Source organism: Cyprinus carpio, chromosome A16 (genome assembly GCF_018340385.1).
Source record: "Cyprinus carpio isolate SPL01 chromosome A16, ASM1834038v1, whole genome shotgun sequence".
NCBI lineage: Eukaryota > Metazoa > Chordata > Actinopteri > Cypriniformes > Cyprinidae > Cyprinus > Cyprinus carpio.
The window spans coordinates 8,943,639-8,970,858 of record NC_056587.1 but is presented as its reverse complement, the minus strand read 5'-3'; the positions used below and the strand labels follow the sequence as shown (position 1 = coordinate 8,970,858).

At 37.2% G+C, this 27,220-nt stretch overlaps 5 protein-coding genes, 1 long non-coding RNA gene and 1 pseudogene across 6 annotated transcripts; 1 reads left to right on the top strand and 6 right to left on the bottom strand.

Moving 5' to 3' along the window:
* Positions 1–1,845: 1,845 nt before the first annotated feature.
* LOC109057792 (apolipoprotein Eb) lies at positions 1,846–4,094 on the bottom strand. The gene is made up of 5 exons (XM_042772445.1): positions 3,973–4,094; positions 3,526–3,590; positions 3,172–3,325; positions 2,806–3,093; positions 1,846–2,696 (listed from the first exon to the last, which is right to left on the bottom strand). Exons 1-5 carry the CDS (start codon positions 4,077–4,079, stop codon positions 2,336–2,338), a joined length of 975 nt encoding a protein of 324 aa, XP_042628379.1. The 5' UTR covers positions 4,080–4,094; the 3' UTR covers positions 1,846–2,335.
* Positions 4,095–7,635: 3,541 nt separating this feature from the next.
* Positions 7,636–10,718, top strand: LOC122147981. The gene is made up of 3 exons (XR_006161960.1): positions 7,636–8,077; positions 8,690–8,816; positions 10,423–10,718. It is a non-coding gene; the product is annotated as an uncharacterized LOC122147981 (long non-coding RNA).
* Positions 10,719–10,748: 30 nt separating this feature from the next.
* Positions 10,749–12,170, bottom strand: apoa4b.2 (apolipoprotein A-IV b, tandem duplicate 2). The gene is made up of 4 exons (XM_042772441.1): positions 12,069–12,170; positions 11,913–11,968; positions 11,642–11,792; positions 10,749–11,549 (listed from the first exon to the last, which is right to left on the bottom strand). The coding sequence occupies exons 2-4, from the start codon at positions 11,950–11,952 to the stop codon at positions 10,973–10,975; spliced, it is 768 nt and encodes a 255-aa protein (XP_042628375.1). The 5' UTR covers positions 11,953–11,968; positions 12,069–12,170; the 3' UTR covers positions 10,749–10,972.
* Positions 12,171–15,352: 3,182 nt separating this feature from the next.
* Positions 15,353–16,262, bottom strand: si:dkey-7f3.14 (apolipoprotein A-I-like). Its single transcript, XM_042772444.1, has one exon. The coding sequence runs from the start codon at positions 15,852–15,854 to the stop codon at positions 15,528–15,530; it is 327 nt and encodes a 108-aa protein (XP_042628378.1). The 5' UTR covers positions 15,855–16,262; the 3' UTR covers positions 15,353–15,527.
* Positions 16,263–16,773: 511 nt separating this feature from the next.
* Positions 16,774–18,296, bottom strand: LOC109057781 (apolipoprotein A-I-like). Its single transcript, XM_042772442.1, has 4 exons — positions 18,200–18,296; positions 18,056–18,111; positions 17,792–17,942; positions 16,774–17,699 (listed from the first exon to the last, which is right to left on the bottom strand). Exons 2-4 carry the CDS (start codon positions 18,093–18,095, stop codon positions 17,123–17,125), a joined length of 768 nt encoding a protein of 255 aa, XP_042628376.1. The 5' UTR covers positions 18,096–18,111; positions 18,200–18,296; the 3' UTR covers positions 16,774–17,122.
* Positions 18,297–19,843: 1,547 nt separating this feature from the next.
* LOC122147979 lies at positions 19,844–20,542 on the bottom strand (annotated as a pseudogene).
* A 2,958-nt stretch (positions 20,543–23,500) lies between these two features.
* LOC109057782 (apolipoprotein A-IV-like) lies at positions 23,501–25,161 on the bottom strand. Its single transcript, XM_019075016.2, has 4 exons — positions 25,058–25,161; positions 24,857–24,911; positions 24,450–24,600; positions 23,501–24,370 (listed from the first exon to the last, which is right to left on the bottom strand). The coding sequence occupies exons 2-4, from the start codon at positions 24,894–24,896 to the stop codon at positions 23,827–23,829; spliced, it is 735 nt and encodes a 244-aa protein (XP_018930561.1). The 5' UTR covers positions 24,897–24,911; positions 25,058–25,161; the 3' UTR covers positions 23,501–23,826.
* Between the last annotated feature and the right edge of the window lie 2,059 nt (positions 25,162–27,220).

The window sequence follows — 27,220 nt, the reverse complement described above, 5'->3', positions numbered from 1 at the left end:
GTGACACTGAAATAGGAGCGCTGGTTTATTTGTCCATCAGATGCACATTTAAGTTGCATGTGTTAGCCTGCTACATATAACAAACAACTTTCAGAAATTGTTTTCTTTCAGAATCATCTTTGGCTGGTCGATAGGACAAAAGGTTACTTAAGTCTTTACTTACAAATGAAGATAAGGTATAAGTGCAAACAATATTGGGAGAAGAAAAAAAATATAGGCTATTTAATGAATTTAAGGCACCCCGGCAGACCTGTCTGTCATACCTTGATGCAGTTGTTGACGAGCATGATGCAGAACGACTGAATGCGTGATGAAGCCTAGAATGCGGTTATATGAGCATAAATTCAAGATATGAGGGCAAAAAATACCAATGGTTAGGTTTGTTTGCAATGAAAATAAAGCAGAACTGTTGTGCGTCTCTTATCAACACAGCGGAGTTTCATTACTGAATGAATCCACGGTTTTGAACGAATTGATTGAGCTAATAATTCAGTGAGCCATTCATAAATACAGTCAGCTTTGCTTGAATGAATCAGCGTATGAACGAATCGGCTGATTGAATGACTGAATGGCTCACTCATTAAGCCAGTGATTTGCCGCCACCTACTGGCTCTTTTAGCTTTATATTTAGAGTAGTATATTATAATATATAATACAGTATATTTGTGTTTTTGTATGTTAAATCAAAATATTTCTTTCTTGAGCTACTATTTTTGCAATGTCTATTCCATGCTTTTCTAATTTAACAGAATAATGTCTTTAAATGATCTTTACTAATGACTTTAATTAACTGGCAATGATTAATCTAATTCATTTGAGATTAATTCAATTAATGAATCCTCTCATTATTAACTAGATTAAAACATTTTTGAAACATAAAAAATGTACAATAAAATCATGCTAATTTACTCCCCAGAAGGTCACTGTAATTCGCACCCTGGGTACAATACTCATGCTACTGTACCAGTGCATTGCCTGTCTGTTTATATGTATTGTCATTATATTGTTTTTGTAAGATACATTACTATACTAAAGTTTGGGGTCTGCAAAATTTTGTGTACAAAGGCTGCAGTAAAAACAGTAATATTGTGAAATAATTCAAATGTAACTAATTTAAAGGGGTCATATGATGCAAATTCAAATTTTCCTTTCTCTTTGTAGTGTTACAAGCTGTTCATGCATAGATGGGATCCCTAAAGTTGCAAAGACTGAAGTCTCAAACCCAAAGAGATATTCTTTATAAAAGTTAAGACTCATCCACGCCCACAGTGTAGAGTAGCACTTGTTGTTTGTCGTTTCTCTGATTACAAATGCAGACATGGTTTTATGTTTACGTAGTGCGATGCAACGCAACACGTAAAAAGACAGTATAAGTCATAATTATGCTGTAATTATGTCCCCACTGGATGCAACAAATGCCTTGTTTGTAATGGGTTTTATTGTTTTTGTCTCGTCGCACCAGGACACAGCATCACAGTATGGTGTCAGTATTTTTCAATGTTATTTATTTATGTGATGTCAAAGCTGAATTTTCATCAGTCATTACTCCAGTCTTTAATGTCACATGCTCAAGAAACATTTCTTATATTTTGTATAAACTATATATATTTATATATATATATATATATATATATATATATATACTATATATATTATATATATATATATATATATATATATATATATTATTTTTTTTCAAAACCATGACAAGAATCTTATGACCCTAACATATTGATGTTGGAGATGTATGTATTCGTGTGGGATTGCTAACATGCCTGTGGTGGGAACAGAAATGATTTATAAGTACTTTGCAATACTCTTGAAAAGAATCAAGTGACAAATAAGTTGTGTAGTAGGACACACATTTATTGAAAACAAATTCAAATACAACAGCGCACAAACACATAAAGTAAACAAGCATTTATATGTGGATTTGTGGCTAACAAAGCTCATCTTTACATATATTCTGATTTAGTTCAGCAGCTGAAGGCACTTTTTTAACATTTATTTTGAATGGTGTCATTTTGGCCCCACTAACTACAAAACATTCTTAGATAACTGCCAATAAAGGCAAGCTGATTGATCTTAAAAATTCTTTACTGTATGCTAACGAAAGACACTAAAAGTATATCCTCAGACAGTGGGTTAATACTGAGAAAGTAAACATGGTGAGTACATGGTATTCTTTTGTCCAATAATGGACAGTGCTAGTCCAGTCGAGTCCAGTTCTTAACCACTTATCAACCTCTCACAGAATGAAAAAAGCACATTTCAGTAACACAAAACCTCCTTTCTTGTTTCTGTTTGGTGTTAACTCTAGATAAGTGTGGAGCTCTTAAGCTTGAGTGGGAAGAGCTGCTGATGCCTCCTTGATCTTGTCCATGACGATCTGCAGCTGCTCACGGATCTTCTCAGAGTAAGGGGTGAGGAGGCTGGTCAGTTCATCCATATGGCCCTCTAGGGATGTGCGCAGGTTTTCGGCGGTCTGCTCCAGGTTTTCCTTCAGAGCTCCAGCCTGGACTTCCAACTGCTTGCTCATCTCCTGCGCCTGAGACTTCATCAGCTCGCTAATGGCACCCAATTTCTGGCTGGCACCATTCTGGGCCTGGTTGACGTAGGGCTCGAAACGGTCCTTCACGGCTTCAGCATTTTGGGAAGCACGAGACTGCAGCTCACCCAAGTATGTTTGCACAGTGCTGGAAGAAATTATAGAGAAAACTATTAATATATAAAAAATTAACTAATTTTTAGTTCTCCAATTTTTGAGCTTGTATTTAAGCCACCTGAGAGAGCATCCAGACTTACTTGCGTATCTCCTCGGTGTCCTTGTTCAGGCGTTTCTTCAGTTTGCGGGTGTAGGTGCTGACGCGGTTCTTCACGTCTTCAGCGTTCTGCTCCATCATGGTCTTCAGCTCTTGCAGATACTTAGTGGAGCGTTCCTTAGCATCGGTCATGTCAGTTTGCAGTTTGCTAGCCAAGAGCTGGAGATCTTTGTTCAGCTGACCAGCAGCATCAGAAGCATATGGAGTCAGCTGGGTTTGAAGATTGTCACTGTATGTGCTCAGCTCAGCCATGGTGTCACTAATCAGGGTGCTGCAAAAAAAAAAAATGGTGTTTCAGATGCATGTTTGCTATTTGATAATGTGAGTAGATGGGTATGATGGAAATTACTCAAGCTCTCTGCTGAGCTGGGACCCCTTGATGTTGTCCACCACACCGTCAGCATGTGTGTTGAGCTCGGACACATACTGCCAGAAGCGGTCCACCATCTCCTCCCATCTGGGCTGAGGGGCATCAGCCTGGAACAGGCTACGAGCCTGGCAGCCTACAAGGGGTGTGAAAAGATTGTGAACTTTATGCCATATTAGGTTATTCACAAATGAACGAGCTGGATAATTTCCAGTGACCTGTATTACATATGTAATGTAATAGTTGATAAAGATGCACTATATATCATTGTGCACTGCTATTCCAAACGGACAGAAAAGCTAAGCCATGAGTGAATGGAGAATTTTATTTTCATACCAGTAAAAACAGCCAGAGCAAAGATCACCACAAGAGACTTCATTTTGATGGGCAGACAAGTACACCTGAGGAAAGATCATAACAGGAAAAATCAATGGCTAAAAGCACTGGAAAGAAAATGTCAGATCTTTTTTTTAATTTTTTATGTATTTTTTTACTTTTGAATAAGGAAACTTAAACGTATTAATTTACAGTTTTTTTAATACTTCAGTCCAAATAGTATTATATAAAAGACCCAACTGACAATACACAAATAAACTGCATCTGAAGATATGAGTAGCATATGGATGCAGGATTTTATTTCCACTAACACTCGTTTAAATACTCTGTGACCGTTAACTGAAAGTTTAGAAGGTAATAGTTTTACAGACAAAATGTTTTCCCATCAAATACTGTTCAGTAATAAGTTGACGGCTACCTTGTAAGAGAAGAGCGAGTGTTGCTTACCTGAGACGCGTAAATTTTCTCCGTGTAGAGGCAGTGGGGATGTCAGGACTTTTATACAGTCCCGGGACGCACCCGCTGCATTCACAGTCTCTGCCACAGTCTCTCATTTGTTCAAGGCTCGCGCATCATTCCACGCGTCACTGACCGCAGCAAGTGTGCGAAGTCCGCATCTTTCCGCACCAGCTGGAGATAAATTGCGCAATTTATATTATTTATAATAGAACATATTAAGGGCACGTCGCCTTTTATACTGTGCTCAGAAATTGCTGGTGTGTGTTCTGGGTATGAGATTACAGCTTTGCGTCACTTATTCTATATATATTTAATTATAGGCCACTCTGTTTAATTCCAAAAATATTTTAGGCCATACCTAGAATACAACATATTTATGCTTATAAGGTTTCTGTTTCATTTAAAGCGCGCATAAAACAATGTATCGTTTACAATTAGTTTATTTAATTAGCCTATTTATTCCCAGTAATGGTTTCGCGGATGAAAATCGAAGCTGTTCATCTCAGACGGACGACTTAAAGTCAAACAATTATAAATGTTCCTGTAAGAAAAATCCAATCGTGATTAAAGAGACAATTGAGCCTGAAGGTGACACGAACATTAATACAGACGCCAACATAACTGTTTGTAGCCAACGTTTTACTGCAATGGCCTGGATTAACATGGATGATCCTGTTAGCATTTATATAGACACCTATTGGCCATACTATTGCTCATTTAACATATGTGCCTCAGAATTTACATGAGCAATTAATTGTGGTGGTAACAACAACAACAAAAGTATTTGCGTTTTATTATAGCATATAAAAAATGTTGTTCCCCTATGTAACATTTAGTGTATTCCTTGTCATTCTGTTTAAGCTTAGATATGATGTAATATAATGTCATGGATTTGCTTAGTGCAACCTGTTTGATCACAGTGTCCTTCCACGTCTATATGGGCTAGAGTTTATCTTAAAAGATAAGACATTCTTTTGTATTCTCTATAAAGAGTTAACATAATGCATACAGCCTTATATTTCCTTCAGCAGTTCTATTCTGAACTCAACACAAACCAACAAGATCATGTTCTTTTCTAAACTAATCTCTTTTTTTCTTTTATTTTTTTCCGTGACAACATAAGAAAAGCCTTATCACCCACAATTTGATTCCACCTATTCAGTGAACTTTAGGCTCTTGTCCCAACTTGTCCCCTTCTCCTGGTTCAGCTCTGCCTGATACACCCCTGCAGCTGGTGAAAACAAACATAGCTTTAGTATGCAGAGGGCCCAGTATGATCACTGCTCATGCAGACATCTGCTGTAGGTTATTATTCATATATTCTTCTGTACATTTTCCAATTGAATGTTGATCATTCTACAAATAGGTTATATTTTTTAATTATTCAGTATTTATTATTTTTTCTTTCTTTCTTTCTTTACTTTGTGGGGGGTATAAAAATCAACTTTGATACAAATTCAGTTTGTGAGGAAACAGATGTTAATGTACAATTTCTATACGGCGAACATTACTCCTGACTAAAGTCTAAATTATAAAACTATTCATTTTTCACTTGGAAATCACAAATTTGAATTAAACATGAAATTTTGAAGCAGAAAAATTTTAATAGTATTTTCTATTCTTTTTTTCAGTTCACAGTGTATTTTGGCACTTGTTAGTTTTCTGTCTCCTGATGCATTGAGGTTGTTGAACTTCATTTGTGAGTCACTTCAGAATAATGCATCTGACAAATGAATTATTGTACATCAGTTTATTCTGTGTTGCAATTAATTGCACTAAGGTTACTACTGGCACTTAGTAACATCTGGCTATCATTAAAATGCTGATGCATTATATCAAGATATAAACTTCCCATTTTCAGTGGTTGTGTCTTGAAATGTAAAGTATAAGGCACAATTTGAATACTGCACAATATAATGACTGACAGTGCTACAAGAAAGATACATTTTAACTGACTACTTGTACAGAAGAAGAAAAAAAAACAAATAAGAAAGAGTTGACTGTTATGAACAGTTATTTCTTCAGCCCTTCCCATGCTTTTGTATTACATTCCTAATGGATTAGTTAGATGAAAGCTTTGCAAACAGAGCTTCCTCTGTAATTCCCCAATCTGCTTTCATAAAAGAAACATCAATGGCAAGTGTCGGAAAAAACATTTTTCATGGGTTTAACATTAGGAGATGGTGGACGTTATTACTATTATTATTTTTAACTGAATTTTCTCCATGAAGTATTAGACATGTGGTTTCACCAAAGTGATTATTTAATTATTTTGTGGCATCTAATAATTATAAAATTGGAGAAAATGTAGTTTAAAACTCTCAAAAACAAGCAAACAAAAATCAGTTCAGCGTGATGATTTAATTATGAACTCATGAAAGGACTCGGTTGTTTATGTCCCATGTGGTTTTTGGATAAATGTGTGAAAGGTGAACAGTAAGTAATGAACGCATGTAACCTCGGCCAACTCATCATTTTGCAGAATGGGGCTGCTAGATCCAGTGTACCGTGTGAGAGGGTCTATACGCTGCTCCCCCATGAGATACCATCTATTCTTCAGAGCAGCTACATCACAGCCACAATTCAAGCTGATATTCATGGACTGGATTTGTTTAACACAAACACAGCACAAGTGCTCTACAGTGAGTGCTGATGAACTCTAGTGACTCTTTATTGTTTTTCTCTATTCTTGCTTTCTGTGGTGTGTCATTCAGTCCTCAGACGTGTCAGTTGGGAAGATTGTCTGCATTAGTCATTGTTTTCAACAGTCAGGCATTCCAGGTCAAAGGGATCTCAGCTGCTTTGTGTCAGAGAAATCAGTCATCTGCATCTTAATCAATTTCTTGACCCCTCATCTCTGTGCAGAAAATGATTTTGTGCTGCTGAAGAACAAATGATCATAAACAAGAGAACAAGTAAATACCCAGGTAGCAAAAATATCTTCTGACAACATTTGCTAACATTTCCATTAAGTTATGAAAATGTTCATTCTAAATGTTCTCAAAACATCTAGCATTTTAAAATGGTTTAAAAGGTTTTATTTTTTTTTTCTTGGTTATTGCAAACACTGGATAAAGCATTAAGGGAACTTAAATGTGAATGTGAACCAACAGTAATGCAAATAAAATCATCAGATTCACTGTATTAGATTCACTTAAATATTTATTTATGCATTCGTCACTAAAGGTATACATTTTTGTAAAGGTATACATTTTATCAGTTCATGCATTCCTGGGGTATTGAACCCATAATCTTGTCACTAGTGTCATGCTCTTCAGCTGAAACAAACAAACAAACAAATAAAAAAACAAAGCAAAAAAGCAGCTTAAATCAGCCTAAGCTGCTCAGGCAAATGAGGTTTTCTGGTTTTAGTGGGGCGCTCGTCAGATGTTCAAGCTGGGAGACCAGCTAGAGCTACTATAAACTAGCTTAGGTTGGTTGCAGCTGTTTTCCAGGAGTGTAGTGTCTTAGTGAACTCTTGGAAAGGGCAGGATTAGCGTCTTTGTGTGAGGTGGAAGATAAAGGTTGTTTTTTTGTTCTGATGGGAGTGTGTGGGAGACTCTTGGAAATGGCAAAAGAGGTACTTTTACAAACATGCATGAACAACTCCTGACGTGTTGCTGCTGGCATTTGTGTGGGATTTTGATACGTTGATCATGCTGTGGGTGTTTATGAATGTTCTGGAAGCATGTGTCTCCATGCAACCATTAAAAAGGAACTGGCAATCACTCGACAACAAAAGCATTGCATGAGCTGTAAAGCGAACTAATTTTCTTGTTCTGAATGATAGTGGGCTTCCACTAGGTGGCATGTGTGGTGCATAAAAGTAGTGCAGGAGCTGTAATACAGTGGTTCCAAACCACATTCCTGGATGCCCCCCAACACTGCACATTTTGCTTGTCACCTTAATTAAGCACACCTGATTCAGATCATCAGCTCATTAGCTGAGACTCCAAGACCAGAAATAGGTGTGTCAGAAAAAGGAGACATGGAAAATGTGCAGTGTTGGGGGGACTCCAGGAATGCGGATGGGAACCACTGCGGTAATGGATTTGCATAGTATTCAGTGGAAACCAAGGGTACATAGTACATGGTAATGCCTTTTTCCACATAATAGCTAAATGATTGGATAAATTAGGTGTCTGATTAAGTGTCCAGCTTTACCATAGGGCCTTTATCAAAAAAGCCTTTGAAAATGCCTAGAATTCAAATAATACATTTATTGTGGAATAATGTTTCACTTGCTAGTTTCGAAAGATTGTATCTGACTGTACCATGCATAAATAATTATCTTATGTTATCGAATTATCCAATCATGTTACTGCTAAAACAAAACATAGTCTCATCCTAATTTTAACACAAAACCATTAATTTAGTAAAAATAAATAATTATATAAATAAATAAAAAAAATCTAATGATCACTTAATATTATGAGAACACATATACTAATAACTACTACTGTTCAAAGTTTTTTTTAATTAATGTTGTTTTTTAATTAATACAATTGTTTTCCACACTGATAATAAGAAATGTTTCTTGAGTAACAAATTAGAATATGGCAAAGCTTATAGCCTGTTAGCATCGCCAGCGTGGTTACCGCTAATCTCGCTTACATTGCTAATACTCACACACATTACCATTGTTTTACTCACTGTTACCTGTTACTTGCTTTAATGGCAGATGTGTGTCTGCCATTGAGTGCAGGTGAGGAGATGCTCAAGCTGCATTTGGTGTAGCTCGAGCTGGAGGCCGTGGAGAAGCAGATCCGTGACGTGGTGGAGAAGCAGGCCCAGCTGAGAGAGCGGAGAGCCGCACTGGAAACAAGTCCGATGTAAGTATGTTTATGATGTTAGCAGCACAATATTTAACTGGAAGGGTAACAATGATGGTTATTTTTGTCAGTTACGGTTCGTTAGCTCTAGCATTCTGCCCGCTTCAAATCAGATACAGAGATGAAATAGTGCGGAAAGACCACATTTATTTGAATGAATTATAGATTGAGAGAGAGATGACAGTTTTGTGTGTAAATTACCTGCATCTGTGAGTCTCTCTCTACAAACAATGAAGCTGTTTAGTTACTTCAATTTTACCTCATTGCTGAATATAATGTAGCGATCTAGTATCTATGCTATTTTATTAATAAAAGTAGCGGGGCAGTGCCAGCAATATGTTTCTGTGTGTGCACAGTGCGATCTGCAATCTCCGACCTCTCTCCCTCTCACAGTGTTTATGTATGAGTGGTGTAGTGTGTGTGCATCAATTAAAGCAGCGCATTAATATAGAACAGTGATTAAACTGACTTGGAACTACCTGTGCATTAAACGGTTTTAATGCATATCTGACAGCCAACAAATGATTAATCACGATTAATCACATCCAAAAAAAAATTATATATATATGTATATATATGTATACCTTACTATATATATATATTAGGGCTGTCAAATGATTAATCACGATTAATCACATCCAAAATAAAAGTTTTGTTTACATAATATATGTATGTGTACAGGGTATATTTATTATGTATATATAAATACACACACATAAATTATATATTTAGAAAATATTTACATGTATATACATTTTATATATTTATATTCTTATATTTTATATTATATATAAATATATTTTAATATATAAACATAACATATTCTTCTTAAATATATACATGCATGTGTGTGTATTTATATATACATAATAAATATACACAGTATGCACACATGTATTATGTAAACAAAACTTTTATTTTGGATGTGATTAATCATGATTAATCATTTGACAGCCCTAATATATATATATATATATATATATATATATATATATATATATATATATATATATATATATATATATATATATATATATATATATATATATACTATTTAAATATATTTTACTCAAATAAATTAATCGGCTGGTGTACAACATAGGAGAATTCCAAAATGCAGTCTTTAATAAATTCACAGAAGGGAAATGCAAGAGTAAAAAGGCAAATACATCCACTGATGTTACACCTAGACGAGATTGGACAAAGAACTGAGAGACACAGGGAGTATATATACACTCGAACAAATGAGGGAGCTAGATGAGATAAGTGATAAACAGGGCACAGGTGTATGACACGACTAATTAAACAGACTGGGGAGAACTAGGTTACAGGGACTGAACCAAGAACACAATGAAACACAGGAGACAGACCATACATGTAATACAGATGTTACAGCCTAGCCACGCCTATATTAGCTTAGGTTGTTAATGTTATTTTTTTTAATCAATAACCTAGAGATAAAATGTATGTAAGTTTAAATTAGCAGTCTAAACTTTAGACAGAGGAAGAAAAATACTGTATATCCAAAAAGTAACTTCCATACTTCAAAATCAGTATTTTGTTAAAAACTTCTGCTGAGGTGAAATGATTGTGCTCTTTTTCACAGGCAGCGTGAGAATCCTACTGAGCATGTGCAGATTAAGTGTCATCACTCCCCTGTACAACTGCCCCCGGTCTCCCCTAATTTTTAACTAATGAGATACTAATGTATTTTATGTCATGAAGAGTTTTGTTGTTTTGTATGTAAAACTAAGTAAAATAAACTGGAATTTATCAGTTTAAAATTTAGCATCTATCTTAACAGTGAGGGCATCAGCATCGATTTGATGTCGTTAACATTCCTTAGATATTTGAAAATGTGAATTCTAGAATAAAAATAACTGGGTCTTAGAACTTCAACCCCATAACCAGTAAAAAAACATTTTAGACTAATTTCATTTAACAAAACATTTATTTAGTTTAAATTAAAACATTTCAAACATTACATAATTAGTGTTTTGTTACATGGTTGAGAATAAATACTTCCATCAAGTCACTGTAAGGTCAGCTGCAGTTGTTAGTGTTAACCACAGACAGTGACGAAAATACTTTCACATTGAACTGAATCTAACATCTAATTACATTAGCAGCAGTTGATAAAAGTCTGTTGGTGGCATCTAATTTCTCTTGGTGAAGGACTCGTACAGGGAGGTGAGCTGGGCCTGCAGGTCCTGTGCGTAAGGGTCCAGCTTTTCCCTGAGGTCTTCAGCATAGGGTGTGAGACTCTTCTGGACCATCTGGGCTCTCTCTCTGATCTGGGTCTGGAGGTCCTCAGTCAGGGGGGTCAGGGTTTTCTGAAACTCCTGCAGATGCTGGTCCACTTTCTCCTTGATCTCAGCAGTGTAGGGTTCCAGCTGAGCCTGCAGCTCCTTCACGCTCTGCTCCAGGTTTCCTCTCAGCTCCTCACTCTTCTGGAGCAGATTGGCCTTCAGGGTCTCAGAATCCAAGGAGTCAGCATATGGAGCCATGGCCGTCCTGAGCTCCTCCACTCTCTGCTGGATCTGGCTCTGGAGGTTGTCAGCATAGGGCTCCAGTTTGTCTCTTACATTCATCAAGTCCTGGCCCAGACGCTCCCTCAACACTTCAGCCTCCTTGGTGATTTTGGTCATCAGCTCTTCAGTCAGAGGATCCATCTGTTTCTTGAGGGTGACGGCATATTCACTGGCCATATCGGCACTCTGGGTCAGCCTAGTACTGTGATATGAAGAAGAACATTTGAGTTTCATCTCAGGGCACAAGAAATATTCTAAATAATTGTTTTCTGCTGGTAAATGTACTTGACTTACTTGACTTCCTGTCCCAGCTGAGAAGACCTGATCATCTTGACAGTTTCCTCTGCGGTTTGTGTTGCCTTGGCCACATAGCTCCAAAAAGCATCTGTCAGCTGCTCCAGCTGTGGCTTGGGCTCATCAGCATAAAATAGGTTGGCCTGGCAACCTGTTGATCGAGCATTTCAGAATGATCAAATTGTATTGTTAGTACACTCTGAAAATTTACCAAGCCAGAAACATTTTTAATAAGATCTAAATTTTGCATTTTAATTTTTTTTTTTTTTACCTGTAAATACAGCAAGTGCAAGCACCACAAGGACCTTCATGGTGTTCAGTTTTAGTCTGTAAGTAAAATACACATTTATCAGTCTCTTTTACATAAATCCATTATGTATAAAGTGCTTGGGTTTGAACTGACTAAAAAGTAGGGCTGTCTTCTTACCTGTGTCAGTGTGTTTTAATTGACGCTGTCCTGTCTGAAGAACAAGTGTGAAGGTGGCTGTTTCACATCTGTATTTATATAGTGTGGGGAGGTGATTGCTGTAGTGGAAACCCAAAGTCCAGTGGGTAGTGCCTTGCTGTCACTACTCCACATCATAACGTCCTGACTGTACCTATTATCACCAAAGATTCCTGAATTCAATACAGACTATGATAACTCTTGGACAATAAACCATACAACCAAATGCCAATATAAATATTGTTTTAGATGAACACATAAGACTATTTAGTAAATTCTCTTAATTAAAAGAGTTTTCTTCAGTGTGATAGAAATAAAGAAATTATGATGTTTCTAAATTGTTTCTATGAACTCATAATTGTGTGTGTGTGTGTGTGTGTGTGTGTGTGTGTGTGTTTGTTTAAATAATTACAGGGGATTCAAGAACAGACAATCTCCTTTCAACTTTTAATGTAAAGACATTTTGAATACTGCCCTTTATGAAACTGTTGATCTGAGTCACTTAATCTATGAAACCAGACAGAAACTGGTTTTGAACCTTTGAACTAATAACAGTAACAAATGACACCAGACTTTGTTCACTTCCTGATAAGGTTTGACACATCACTCAAAGAGATATGTGTTTTTGATCCTGGACAAACCTATGAGCTCTATAAATTCACTCTAAGTTGAACTCTCAGTCCAGGTTACACGTCTGCCACACCTCTAGAGATAAGGGCAGCTGTTTGATCTAGAACCAAACTACTGCTGCTGATGAATGTCTGATCTTCATAAAATTTTAAAAATGCTTTCTTTTTTTAAGGAACATTTTTATGCAAAAGGGAGCACAAACGTAGTGAAAAGTTAACTTTGTCATTCTGACAAGAATTAGAGTTGATTTTCAGGGATACTCTTTATGTTAGTTTAGTAAAGGATCATTCCTTCTTTGGCTAAATGAAAGACATTATATTAGTTTGAAGTGGAACAGAATTCTTGTAAACTCAGAAGATAAAAATATATGTAAGCTATAGGTTGAATATGTATAATTTACTATTGAAACAGTAACAGTAAAAGTTGTGATTTTAGATTATTAATTCTTTGAGCAGTTGCAGGAGGAACAAACACTGCCTACTGCATGCCACAGCTCCGTTTGTAGCCTGCGCCTTAATGCTCAATGTGGCCATCAGGATGCACTACCAGCTTAAACAATAAGGTCAAATTCATGATTAAGGTGGGGAATTATTGACAACAGAATGTCAGGAGGCCAGTTTAATGCCTCATCTGAATGACGCTCCTTTTTACAGGTGCCGGTCTAAAGCTTTATCAGAAGGTTGCTTCGTTTTACATTCTGAAGTCAGATTCATACAAGTCAGGGAATGATCACCCTCTGCTGGCTGGACTATAACTAGCTCCAGCAGCAAGCTAGTTTTCCACAACGGCCTTCAAAAACCAGCTTCAAAAAGAAAACAAAGTCAAATTCGTAACTGAGATGGGGAATTCATGACAACAGAATGTCAGGAGACCATCTTAATGCCTCATCTCCAGGATGCTCCTTTTCACAGTCTAAAATCTGCATCATTACACTAGGACTTTTGCACTCATTCAAGCCTGGGAATGATCACCCCCGCTGGCTGGACTAAAACTTGCTGCAGCAGCAAGCTACATTTTCACTAATGGTCTCCCACCAGTGCACTGACCAGGCTCTGGCCTGCTTAGCTTTAGTGAGGGACCACTCAGATATTCATATTTCTGGGTCCTGTGGCTGGTTCGTAATGTCAGACTGAGTGAATCAAAGATTTATTGAAAACACACAAGTTCACAAAGCACAGGGGTAGACAATCTTGAGACCGCTCCAACCAGCAGGAAGAGAACTATGCCCTAAGAGGTAGACAGTCTGGACAACAGTCTCAGTTGTAGGCCAAACCGGGCCGAAGGATGGGGAGAAGACCAGAGCAGAGAACAGCAGAGCATTCAGTCAGAGTGAAGGGACTCAAAGCAGGCCAGTATCAGAGATTAGGTTCTCAGCACCAGGTTTGGTTGGCAGACCGACTTGGTGAACCAACAGGCAGGGAGTCTCAGGCTGGTAGAGCAGGACTGGAGGGAACTCACAGCATAAACACCCACAACAGGACCAAACAACAAGGGAAAACAGCATGATGTAAAAATAAAAGGGGGGGGGGGGATAATTAAGAAAAAATAAAGTAAAATTTAATAATAAATAAAAAAAATGTAAAGGAAATATCTTTAAGTTTAGACTTATAAATAACCAAAGTATAAAATCCTAGCAATAATAAGAATACAAGACTAGAAACAAGACTGATGAACAACTAAAGAAGATATTACAAGTAAATATAATATTACTGAAATAAGCTATTATCACTGGTCCTGTTCAAATCGGACAATAGACCGTTCCACCGAATCCAGCAATGTCCGCCACAGTAAGTACTCATCATTGATCATTGTTGTAGCTAAAAATATTTTCTCATAAATGAGATGTGCAGTTTACTTTAAAGATAAATTATTGTGCACCTATAGCATTCCTCGCTGTCATTAAAACATTGGGGCCCTGGTAATCAGTACTGGTTTTACCCCCAGTCCGACGCACCTGACAACAGGAAAAGTAATCAAGCGGAACTTCTACAAATATGCCATGTCTTAATTCATATAATTTTGGTTTGACTTCTGCGTAATGACTTTATGTAATTTCAGTGCTTATCTCCATTAATGAGAGTGGAATATTTAATGTAAATGTATATGATGAAATTAAAACAGTTTAAAATTGTTGTTTACTTCATTACTTTTCTTTCACCAGGAAAACAAAGTCCATACACATGGGACAGAGTTTGCATGCAGGTGTACAAATTTTTCAGTCAATTTTTTTTTTTTTTTATAAATCCCTGCATTTGCGTTGGAAGTGGCGTACACCTCTTACAGGGCAGGTTTTGTGCATACGCATTGGTTATAAACGAGGCCCCAGGTATGGTCACTGTAATGAGGAAACGTGTATGTGTTTCTATATAATTTATTGGACTTAGTAATTTGAATATACAGCACATCTTCTACAAAGACATTGTGTTACAACAATAGTGTTTAATGGTAGCATAAAAAAATGAAAAGCTCTTTTAAAAAACATATTGTCATTATTTTCTAAAACAAATAAAAATATTTTGATAACTTCATTTATATGGAAAATTAAAGAATAATCAATGCAACTGTCAATGTAGATGATTCAAAAATTAAAAAGGCTATATTAAAATATTTAGATGTTACACATATATATTGGCCTTCTTGTTCTCTCTTTGAGTGCTTTGTGTTGGATGAAAATCATGATTGTTCTATCTTTGATTTGGGAATCAAAATGTTATTTCATAGAAAAACATTCATGTTAATAATAAAACAAATCAAATTATCAGAATATTTAGGTTGTCATTTAGGTGGTCTTGGTAGGGCTAGCTTACTGGTTTAGGGATCCAGCGTTTCCCTCAGGTAAAGGGCTCCAGCCTGCAGCTCCTTCACGCCCTGCTCCAGGCTGTCTCTCAGCTCCTCACTCCTCTGGAGCACAGTGGCCTTCAGGTCCTCAAAATCCAGGGATTCTCTTATGTAATCCACATCCTTCTCAAATGGACTGGTGACATATTCAGTATAAGGCTTCAGTGCACACCTCACAGTGCTCACTAACTTCTCTATACGTTCCCTCAGCATGTCAACACCTTTGGTGATTTTGGTCATCAGATCCTTAGCCAGAGGATCCATCTGTTCCTTCAGGTTTGTGGTGTACTGGCTGGCCATATCAACATTTTCTGTTAGCCTATCATTGTCATTTCATGGCATTAGAAATGCTGAAGGAAGTTATTACTACAGTTTCCCGTAAGTACATTTTCTTGACTTACTTGATTTCTTGCCCCAGTTGGGAAGTTCTAATCTTGGCTCGTTCAAAATAGCTCCTGAATGCATCAGTCAGTTGCTGCAGCTGTAGCTTAGGCTCATCTACATAGAATAGGTTGGCTTGGCAACCTGCAGATATATGTTCAAGTAATATAATGTTTTATTATTATGCCTTACAAAAAAATATTTCGGTCAGCTTAATGCATGGCATATTTTCTGCCATCCACAAGAAAATATAATATGAATAGTGTGCATATAGTACATTTAAAGACAAGATATTTTCAATAACACTGTGATAATACTTGATCAATCCTTTTTTTTTTTTTTTTTTTTTTTTGTAATATGTCTAACCTGTACACAACACCAATGCAATGACCAGAAAAATCTTCATTTATATACCACAGAGAAATGATTGCTGCAATAGAAACCCAAAGTCCAGTGGGTAGTGTCTGATTGACATGATTACTTCATAACAAAATTTCCTGATTGGGACTTTTTGTCACAACAGATCCTCACATTCTCTGCGTAGCTAAAAGCAATGGTCATTTAAGGAACAATTGTAGGGCAGACTTTGATGTTGCATCTCAAAAATTATGGTATTTGGTAGAATTTCTTCCCCTTTTTTTTTTTTTAGATTTTTTGTTAACACTTATCAAGTAGTATATTTAATGTTGTGTTTAATTTAGGGCACAGTTGTCAGTGCCTACTCCAAAGAAAAAAAAAAAAAGTTTGTTTGATTTCTTTTTTCTTATCAAGGATTTGTTTGTTTTGCTAATATGGATGTGACTCACATATATCTTTCAAGAAAAAAAAAACACCATTCTGTTAATAAATAATATTTTATTCATCATTAAAATAAATGTGGAATCTGTAAACTTACAAAAAAGAATACAAGAACATGTGAACATATATCACATTTCTTTTTCTTTTCTTTTTTTTTACTAAATAAATATCCACTTTTACACAGAAAAAAAAGAGAATTTGCAAATGTAAAGGACAATGGATATTGCGTAATGTAATCAATGAGACTTTTATCAAATGTTTACTTTTTTGCTTTAGTGTAGGGCATGGTAGGATATATAAATGGAGAAAAACAGATCAAATGTGTCAAACTTTGAAGTTCATGGGCGGTTCTGTAGTTCTGATAGTGACAAAAGAAGTCTTTGAAGCATCTAATTTCTCTTGGTGAAGGACTCGTACAGGGAGGTGAGCTGGGCCTGCAGGTCCTGTGCGTAAGGGTCCAGCTTTTCCCTGAGGTCTTCAGCATAGGGTGTGAGACTCTTCTGGACCATCTGGGCTCTCTCTCTGATCTGGGTCTGGAGGTCCTCAGTCAGGGGGGTCAGGGTCTTCTGAAACTCCTGCAGATGCTGGTCCACTTTCTCCTTGATCTCAGCAGTGTAGGGTTCCAGCTGAGCCTGCAGCTCCTTCACGCTCTGCTCCAGGTTTCCTCTCAGCTCCTCACTCTTCTGGAGCAGAGTTGCTTTCAGGGTCTCAGAATCCAGGGAGTCAGCATATGGAGCCATGGCCGTCCTGAGCTCCTCCACTCTCTGCTGGATCTGGCTCTGGAGGTTGTCAGCATAGGGCTCCAGTTTGTCTCTTGCGTTCATCAAGTCCTGGCCCAGACGCTCCCTCAACACTTCAGCCTCCTTGGTGATTTTGGTCATCAGCTCTTCAGCCAGAGGATCCATCTGTTTCTTGAGGGTGACGGCATATTCGCTGGCCATATTGCCACTCTGGGTCAGCCTAGTACTGCGATATGAAGAAGAACATTGGAGTTTCATCTCAGGGCACAAGAAATATTCTAAATAATTGTTTTCTGCTGGTAAATGTACTTGACTTACTTGACTTCCTGTCCCAGCTGAGAAGACCTGATCATCTTGACAGTTTCCTCTGCGGTTTGTGTTGCCTTGGCCACATAGCTCCAGAAAGCATCTGTCAGCTGCTCCAGCTGTGGCTTGGGCTCATCAGCATAGAAAAGGTTGGCCTGGCAACCTGTTGATCGAGCATTTCAGAATGATCAAATTGTATTATTATGCTCTGCAAATTAATCAAACCAGAAATATTTTTAAATTTAATATTTTAATTTGATCTGTTTTTTTTTTTACCTGTAAATACAGCAAGTGCAAGTACCACAAGAACCTTCATGGTGTTCAGTTTTAGTCTGTAAGTAAAAAACACTTTCGAGTCTCTGTCTTATACATACATTTATTATATATAAATATTAAATATTATATATATAGTCTTCTTACCTGTATCAATGTGTTTTAACTGACGCTGTCCTGTCTGAAGAACAAGTGTGAAGGTGGCTGTTTCACATCAGAATTTAAATAGTGTGGGGAGGTGATTGCTGTAGTGGAAACCCAAAGTCCAGTGGGTAGTGCCTTGCTGTCACTACTCCACATCATAACGTCCTGACTGTACCTTCAACCACCACAGACTCTCAAATTCAGTGCAGATAATGATAAGAGTGGAACTTTGTATTTGAAATTTCTTGATAGAATATTTAATGGGTAACAATAAGTATGTGTAAATTATTAGCACTTAACATGACACAAGTGTCATTAAAATACTTATAATATCTTAAAATAGAATTCCCCACTGCTTAAAAACAACCAAGAAAATTACATATAAAAATATATCTAACCTATAATTGACTAGAAATCTAATTAAAAAATCTTCTAAATATTTAAAGTCCATCTTAAGTACTTAAACCAGATAGAGCCCCAAGTTTGAACATTTGACCTAATAAAACAGCAAGTGATAAAAGATATTCTGCACGCCCTGATAAGATCTGACACATCACTCAAAACCTTGTTTCTGTTTCTGCTGGCTTTAGACAGCTTTGCACTTGCCTTTTTAGCCTTAAATCTAGGATATAACTTTTATTAGCAATGATAATAATTTGCCATTTATTAAATATAATATAAATAGTATAGACTCCAGAGACCCCAGAGACTGATCCTGTAAGTACCCCATGGAATTATCATGACCTCAATAACAGGGCTGAATTCAGTAACAATATTTAGCTGGTTAAACTGTGCAATTTTATCAATAAATTCCTCCAGTTTCACTAGACTATAATAAACTACATAGTGGTCAAAAGTGAAGTTCAGAAAGGATAATTCTCAGTATTTGCTTTTAATAACCCAAAAAGGATCAAATAATATTATGAGGAAGAAAAAATAACTTGGTAAAGATAAAATTTTCCAAAAAAAAAAAAAAAAAAAGCTGACAGGAAATACAGCATAGACTTTACTGAATACAAGAATATGAAACTGCATTTTTTCACCACTAGAGAGCACTGTCACTGCTAGTGATGTCATAAGGGTTAGTATTCTTATTAATTAATTAATTTATTTAAATTATTAATGTTATCATCAATTTCTGCACAGAAGCAAAACATGGATCATAGGTGATGAATACACAAATCAAGCCTGAAGTGAAATATCACACTTAAACGAAACAGTTGTAGAAAATATTTCAAATTTAGCTAAAATATTGATGGTCTAAATTATTAAAGGAACTCAAGAAAACTTAATAAAACCTATAAAATTCCACTGGACCAAGGAGGCAAGGCAGACTGATCCTCCTCAAAAATATGATGTGATTAAATTAACGTTTATTTTTATCATATATTTATTCATGTGCATAATTCAGATGTAGATATGTATTTTGCTGTAATATTTCTGCACACTAATACAATGCAAGATGACCACTAAGGTCTTCATCGCATAGCATAAATCAAAAGTGTGAGCAAGGAGTTATTAATCTCAATTTTCTTTTCTCTATATTGGACATGCAGTCTTCGACATATCAGTGACAAATGATAATAGATTGCAGATGTTTTATTGTTGCAATAACAAGGAAAATTAAAAAAAAAAAAAAAAAAAAAAGAAACATCACAATGCATATATAAAAATATGAAAGAGAACTCCAGTGTAACTCAGATTAAATATGGGCCTGGAGATCTTCAGGTGATGCAACAAAAGATTTTTGCATTTCCTGCAGATATTGGTCCACATTATCATTGAGTTCAGCAGTGTAGGGCTCCAGCTGAACCTGCAGCTCCTTCACGCTCTGCTCCGGGTTTCCTCTCAGCTCCTCACTCTTCTGGAGCAGAGTGGCCTTCAGGGTCTCAGAATCCAGGGAGTCAGCATATGGAGCCATGGCCGTCCTGAGCTCCTCCACTCTTTGCTGGATCTGGCTCTCGAGGTTGTCAGCACAGGGCTCCAGTTTGTCTCATATGGTGTTCAGGTCCTTTTCCAAACGCTCCCTCAACACTTTAGCCTCGTTGGTTAATTTAAACAATTTAATCATATTTTACATACAATATATTTTGAACTAGTATTGTTCAAGTATAGTATTGTACTCGTAACTAGTATTTTTACATCTAGATATTTTGTGTTTACAGGCTCTTTGTCTAAAGATGAAAGCACCAGGCCCATGAGTTACTGCATACACCTGCGTCATCACTGATAATGAAGTACAGACATTATGTTAATGAATGATCTACCATTAGTGCAACCAGAAGTGACTGTACCTTTGGAAAGTTTTTAACCTTATCTAATCTTTATTATGTGTTAAAAGAAATCAGTTGAGGGGACCTTTATTATTTCTGCATGATTTCTTAGACTTTCTTTTTAGACTTTTAGAAATATTATATATTTCTGTCTGTGTATTAGATATGGTGTCAAATGCCACATTTGAACATTTCAAACCAGACTGTCACTCTTGTATTATTATTTTCTAGAAGCACTTCTCTTGGTTATATAAATAGATTTTTATAGAAATGAAAACATACCTATTTTGTCTTGGTGATTTTATTTTTAAAATGTAAGTATGTAGTCTCTACTTTGTGCATTTTCAGGGCTATTAAATGTAATATTTAGAAGTATATGACAATTCATTTGTGTTGATCGACACAACTAGACATAAAATATTTAGAAAATGTTAATAAATGGCAGATGTTTTATTGTTGCATAAATAAGGCAAATGATACACTTGGCATTTGCAAGAAACAACATTTTCTATCAGACGTAATAAAGACTTGCTAAATTGAGATAAATACACAACAGTTAGAAAAGAGCAACATTTCTGCATTTGTATGAATTGTTAACAGTATTTCAGAAAAAAAGAATCACTTTTTTTTCTCTATATTAGTGTTTGGTCTACATGTACTGTAAGATCAGGGGCGGAGCCAGAGGGGTGGCTTGGGGTGGCCCACGCCACCCCTGAGATTCGATTGGCCACCCCAGGTGCCACCCCAAAATCCTACTCTACGATTGCCCATTAACGTGGTCAAAGGCGGAACCTTGTTGACGCACTTTGCTGCCTTTAAATCAGCGCGGGAGCTTGGACAGTCAGACACCAGAACTCAGAAATGTAAGTAGCAAGTGTTTGATATAAGCTAACCAACGATACATGGCTTATTGTTTTTTAGCATCTGAGTTTACAGCACTACTACTTGTGCTAGCACGCAAATATATCTATTTACCTATCACATCTGCCTTGATATCTAATCGCACACACAGCCCAGTATCACGTCTGTTGAATCACGTCATGTAGGCTAATTTATCTACTGTAAGTTACCAGCCTATTCTGCCTACTCAGTCGACATTTGCTAGGTCATTAACTGTTAACTGTAGGCTACTTTTGTAAAAAGCATTTAAAGATTTATCATTAGCAGATTAGCAGACGCAATTTTGTGCAAAAAAACGTAGCCTACATAATATTTTAACCAAATTAAACACGCCATAGCTCGCCCCTACCTTCAGTAAGTTAGGCTTAGGCTATATTCCCAGATAAATTCCACGCAGGGTTTCGTTTTTGTTTGTTCTATAGGCTATACAGTCAATGTTTTCAAGCCCTGTGTTGCTAACATACCTATGCTGTGAAATTAAGGTCTAGCCTACTGGTGGGTTTAGTTGAATTTGAGTAATAGGATATGCAACCATTTACATCTGGAGATAGTTATTTGTGCTCGCCAAAATCATAGAAATCATCATTACAAGACACTTACAGTATCTCCTGTAATCCAAGACAGATTTTCTTCGAGTTGTTAGGCTTTAGAGCATTTATTTTAACAAATGACATGGAAAACATAATTCATTTCATCCCACATATCCTTATGCACAATGCACACAACAACAATTTAGCTTAAAAAACCGTGAGAATCAAGCAAACCTCACGGCCGTCAGGGCCTTAAAGTGACAGGCACTGAATTCGACTTGCACATCACCAATGCAGTAATGACATGAAAGAGTAGTCTATATCGTTTAAACTTTATAAATAGTAATAGTTTAGCTCACAGGTCAGATGTGGCCTTTGATTAAGCTTTAATTTTATGTAATTAATTGCAAATAATACGTTCTTTGTTGTGCATTGTGCCATTTCATGTTTGTTTCATTTCAATTTCTAATAATAATGTAAGTAATAATTACTAATAATGTAAATGGGAAAAAAAAGTATTTAATTGGTGTTTATGTAGCCTAGGGGTTGGTTTGGACTGTTCTGAAGGAAATCTGACTTCATTGCAGTATGAAAGGAACCAGAATATCCAACAGTTCTTAGTTAGCAAGAAAAGCAAACCTGATGAAGACAGTGAACTGATCAGAGCAGCTGACGTTAGCAGTGCCAGCAGTGGTTCAGATAATGTTAGCGAGTCAGATCAGGATGACAGGCAGGGTGAAGCGACTGAGCTAGCAGCTTCACCTGATGGCCTGGGTATGTAAAATCTAGAATTAAATTTTATGGTATCATTGATTTAATAGGCTATGTATTTGGAAAAAAAATATTAACAGCATTTTTATTTAGCCTACACAAAATAAAAATGTTTAGGCATCTAAGTGAAATCATGTGAAATCATTCTAAATGCTATTTCAGATTCAGACAAGGGTGCTGGAGACACTTCAGATCCTTATAAGGGTATGTCATCTCAGCTATATCTGATTGAATTGCACTTGTTTTAGTTAATACAACAAAATGTATTTTACATTTAAATTTAGGTCCACCATCATCATCTTGTCTCACTGGTTGTCCACGTGCAGCTACAAACCCAACCCCTGGACCTCATGGTGTGTACTGTATGTTTTATCCTGGTTAAAATATATATAAAAAACACATGTTTGTATGATTTGCTGAATTAAGGGCAGCAGATCCAACTCAACCTGTGCTGAGGATGTTTCCCAAGACCACACAAGGTCAGAAAAGAAGGGCATTTAACCCGCAGTGGTACAGCAAGTATTCTTGGTTAGAGTACTCTGTTAGCAAAGATTCAGCTTACTGTGTGTTAAGTATTGAATCCAGGAGAGCAAAAGCTTTAAATATGGATGACTTTAACAAGGTTTTCGCCAGCTCACACAAAAATCGGTGCATTCAGTTGTTTTAACACCAATATATAGATGGGCAAACAAATTGTAATTCATTGTTCCATGAATAAATAGTATTTAGCTGAGAACTTGGGTTTTGGATGTTAACAGCTATAGAAATAGATGGCCAAAGATATTATGTTTGAGTTGTTATTGTGAAAAACAAAAAGTCTTGAAGGTGTATTTTTATGTTTGAGATGTTTGTTTATTTATATTTGATTTTATTCAAATAAAAATAAATTTGATGTAAGAGTACGGCCTTTGTCCTTCAATTTATGAGTATGGTGTTCGATGCATGATTTTATGATGCCACCCTTGAATTAATCATTGCTCCACTAAGGCCACCCCTGTTAAAAAAGTCTAGAATCGCCACTGTGTAAGATCAAAAAGATATTGTTGTTGCCTAGTAGTCTGATTTATGTCGAGGTTATTGGAGAGATATGGAATTTTGGAGTCACAATGGAAGGAAAAAACAGTTCTTTTAGTTACAAAAGAAGTCTTTGAAGAATCTAATTTCTCTTGGCAAAGGACTCATACAGGGAGGTGAGCTGGGCCTTTAGGTCCTGTGTGTAGGGTGTGAGACTCTGCTGGACCATCTGGGCTCTCTCTCTAATCTGGGCCTGAAGATTCTCAGTCAGAGGTGTTATGGTTTTCTGAAACTCCTGCAGATGTTTGTCCACTTTCTCCTTGATCTCAGCAGTGTAGGGCTCCAGCTGAGACTGCAGCTCCTTCACGCTCTGCTCCAGGTTTCCTCTCAGCTCCTCACTCTTCTGGAGCAGATTGGCCTTCAGGGTCTCAGAATCCAGGGAATCAGCAAAGGGAGCCATGGCCGTCCTGAGCTCCTCCACTCTCTGCTGGATCTGGCTCTTGAGGTTGTCAGCATAGGGCTCCAGTTTGTCTCTTACATTCATCAAGTCCTGGCCCAGACGCTCCCTCAACACTTCAGCCTCTTTGGTGATTTTAGTCACCAGCTCTTCAGTCAGAGGATCCATCTGTTTCTTGAGGGTGACAGCATATTCACTGGCCATATCGCCACTCTGGGTCAGCCTAGTACTGCAATATGAAAAGTATTTTTACAATAATGCAATTCAAGAATTTATTATTTCAAACATATACTGTGAACATTACTTACTTGACTTCCTGACCAAGTTGAGACTCTCTGATCATTTTCAGCGTGTCCTCTGCGGTGCGTGTGGCCTGGGCAACATAACTCCAGAATGCATCGGTCAGCTGTTCCAGCTGTGGCTTGGGCTCATCAGCATAAAATAGGTTGGCTTGGCAACCTAGTAAAAATACAAAAATTAAGTTTAAGTCTGACAGACAGTTTACAAATTTGCTTAAACAGCTAAACATTGCCGTATGAGAATTTTTCATATTTGTAGTTTCTTTTTTTCTCAAAAAAATTTAATTTTTATTGTTCTTTTGTTATGGTTATTTAACATGAAATTAATAATGAAAGTTCAGTGCAAGTCTTGGCATAGCTCTAATATTATTTTAATTGATAAATAGTTTTTTGGCTAGTTGCCATATTTGGATTACCTGTGAATGCCACTAAGGCAAGAACCAGATACAACTTCATGTTCACAGTTGTTTGCTAAAAAACAGAGAGAGAAAAAAAATATTTTTATATATATATTTATATATCCTAAAGCATTGCATATTTATTTACACGATACTTTTTACTGAGAAATTTGTTATGTTATGTTAGTAATTTGTTATAGTCTGTCCAGCTTAAATTACCTTCAAGTCCCACAGGTTTTGCTTAGTCCAGTAAGCTTTAAAGAGGACAGTCTGGCTTTATATATGTGTGTGTGTGTGTGTGTGTGTGTGTGTGTGTGTGTGTGTGTGTGTGTGTGTGTGTGTGTGTGTGTGTGTGTGTGTCTGTGTCTGTGTCTGTGTCTGTGTGCGCGCAGCTGAATTATCCAGAGAAATAAAAAATCAAAGTCCATCATCCAGTGCCATGCTGTCAGTGCCGCTCCCCCCACTGTCACTTCAGCCTCCTGTCACATGATGTTGTGCTTTGAACCTACTGATACAGAGTCTCCATACAAACGGATCACCATAGAAATCATTTTCATTTCCTTTCTCTAGACACAGAGTCATGGTGTATTCAGTGGGTGTTATAAAAATTTGCATTTAGCTCAGTCTCAGTTGTTAGCTTTGAATAATAAGATCTCTGAAATGAACCAGATTTTTTTTATTATTTAGTTCATTTGTCATAGCAATTCACAGATTATCAGTTACTGATTAACTTTAGTTTACTTCATTTATTATCACATTAAATAATGGCTTTTTTAAGAAAGTGGGTGGAAAATTAATATACAGTTTCTTTTAATTTTTTTATTTCATATTTTTAATTAAGCACTATAAAGCTATGAACTTTGTGCCACCACAGTATTTATACAAGTGGCAGCATCAACAAAATCCAACAAATCCTCTTATACATGTGGCAGCATCCCCTTTTTTTATAAATATATTTTATATTATAAAACATTATATATTTAAATTTATTTGCGATTTACTTTTACTACACCAAAAAGAAAAAAATAAACTGTTTTGTCATGATATGTATTTTGTAGAAGTGCTATGACTTGAGACTGAGCTTTTCAAGGTTCAGTATATGCAAAAGCTCCATAAAAGTGTCATAATAGACCAGGTCTCAAGCCACAGTATATGTTTGTATGTGAAAAAGAGAATCTCCCCAAAAAAATAAGGTAATTGTAAAGATTATGGACCTGCCTGTGACCCAGTTTGTCTCCCATTGATTGTTTTAATTTGAATGCAGGTGTGTCTAGTTTCTTCCCCATGTGTTCCGTGTCCCTGTTAATTTAGTCATTCCATACACCTGTGTTTTCCCAATTATCCTGCCTTTAAAAGCCCTAGCCTATTCAGATCTTGTTTGTTGTGTCTCCTGATTACATTGATGTGTCTCCTGATTACATTGATGTGTCTCCTGATTACATTGATGTGTCTCCTGATTACATTGATGTGTCTCCTGTATGGATATTCCCTGTGTAACATGGATTAAAGCCTGTTTTATGTATTAGTGCCTCATGCATGCATCCTAAGTAGCATAGTGTGACAAAAGACCTGACCAACAACAGTTTATTGTGTGTCTCCCCTCCGTTTGTTTTCCCTTTTTTCCTCAGTTTTTTCTTCCCATTGTGTTCTATGGATCCCTACATCCACCCAGAATTCCTCATCCTCCTGCTGGAGCAGGGGGAGCATTCGCTCGAGGGTCATACCAGACCATTTCTGGCCATAGCCATCTTACCACCTACCTGGACAACGCACTCTGCTCATTCTATGACGCCAGCCTCAACCCCGCGTGCAGAGCGCCGTCGTCTGAAGATGGCTCTCGAGCGGATTTCACCGCCTTCGTGGAGTGGATTCTGGCGAGCATGGGTGCGGAGCATCAGCCCGAGCCCACTGATGACGGAGAGCCCATTACTACCACGATCAACAAGCCAGTGCAATGCAGAGAGACTGAGTGGAGGATCGCCCCAGATATGGAGCCTAACCCATCAGACCAGGTGCGAGAGCCGGCTACAGTGTCCACCACAAGGGAGAGGGCTGTGGACGGTGTGAGTGTGGAGTGGAGCTCCGCCCCCTGCATCGTGGCTGGAACCGGTGCCCCTGGAGACCGAACTACTCCCTCTCTCCGTCATCTCCACTGGTCCTCTCCCGTCCAGCCCTGAGGGGGCTTCCAATCCTCCAGTGCCTACTCCTAGAAAGTGCCTCCATTGACCTGCTCTTAGAAAGTGCCCTCCAGTGCCTGCTCCTAGAAAGTGCCCTCCAGTGCCTGCTCCTTGAAAATGCACACTCTCCCACCCACTCCAGCCTCCTCCACCGCTGTCGTCTGGCAGCCCTTCTGCTCGCCCTCAGCCCACCATCATTGCAGTG

Coding starts and splice junctions, on each gene's coding strand:
- LOC109057792 (XM_042772445.1), bottom strand. CDS start 4,079: ATGAGAGACTGTGGCAGAGACTGTGAATGCAGCGGGTGCGTCCCGGGA. Junction 3,094..3,171: donor CAGCTCAGCAGAGAGCTTGA/GTAATTTCCATC, acceptor TTTTTTTTGCAG/CACCCTGATTAGTGACACCA. Junction 2,697..2,805: donor GACACCGAGGAGATACGCAA/GTAAGTCTGGAT, acceptor AATTTCTTCCAG/CACTGTGCAAACATACTTGG.
- apoa4b.2 (XM_042772441.1), bottom strand. CDS start 11,952: ATGAAGGTCCTTGTGGTGCTTGCACTTGCTGTATTTACAG. Junction 11,793..11,912: donor TGCACTTGCTGTATTTACAG/GTAAAAAAAAAA, acceptor CTCGATCAACAG/GTTGCCAGGCCAACCTATTT. Junction 11,550..11,641: donor CAGCTGGGACAGGAAGTCAA/GTAAGTCAAGTA, acceptor TTCATATCACAG/TACTAGGCTGACCCAGAGTG.
- si:dkey-7f3.14 (XM_042772444.1), bottom strand. CDS start 15,854: ATGGCCAGCCAGTACACCACAAACCTGAAGGAACAGATGGATCCTCTG.
- LOC109057781 (XM_042772442.1), bottom strand. CDS start 18,095: ATGAAGGTTCTTGTGGTACTTGCACTTGCTGTATTTACAG. Junction 17,943..18,055: donor TGCACTTGCTGTATTTACAG/GTAAAAAAAAAA, acceptor CTCGATCAACAG/GTTGCCAGGCCAACCTTTTC. Junction 17,700..17,791: donor CAGCTGGGACAGGAAGTCAA/GTAAGTCAAGTA, acceptor TTCATATCGCAG/TACTAGGCTGACCCAGAGTG.
- LOC109057782 (XM_019075016.2), bottom strand. CDS start 24,896: ATGAAGTTGTATCTGGTTCTTGCCTTAGTGGCATTCACAG. Junction 24,601..24,856: donor TGCCTTAGTGGCATTCACAG/GTAATCCAAATA, acceptor TATTTTTACTAG/GTTGCCAAGCCAACCTATTT. Junction 24,371..24,449: donor CAACTTGGTCAGGAAGTCAA/GTAAGTAATGTT, acceptor TTCATATTGCAG/TACTAGGCTGACCCAGAGTG.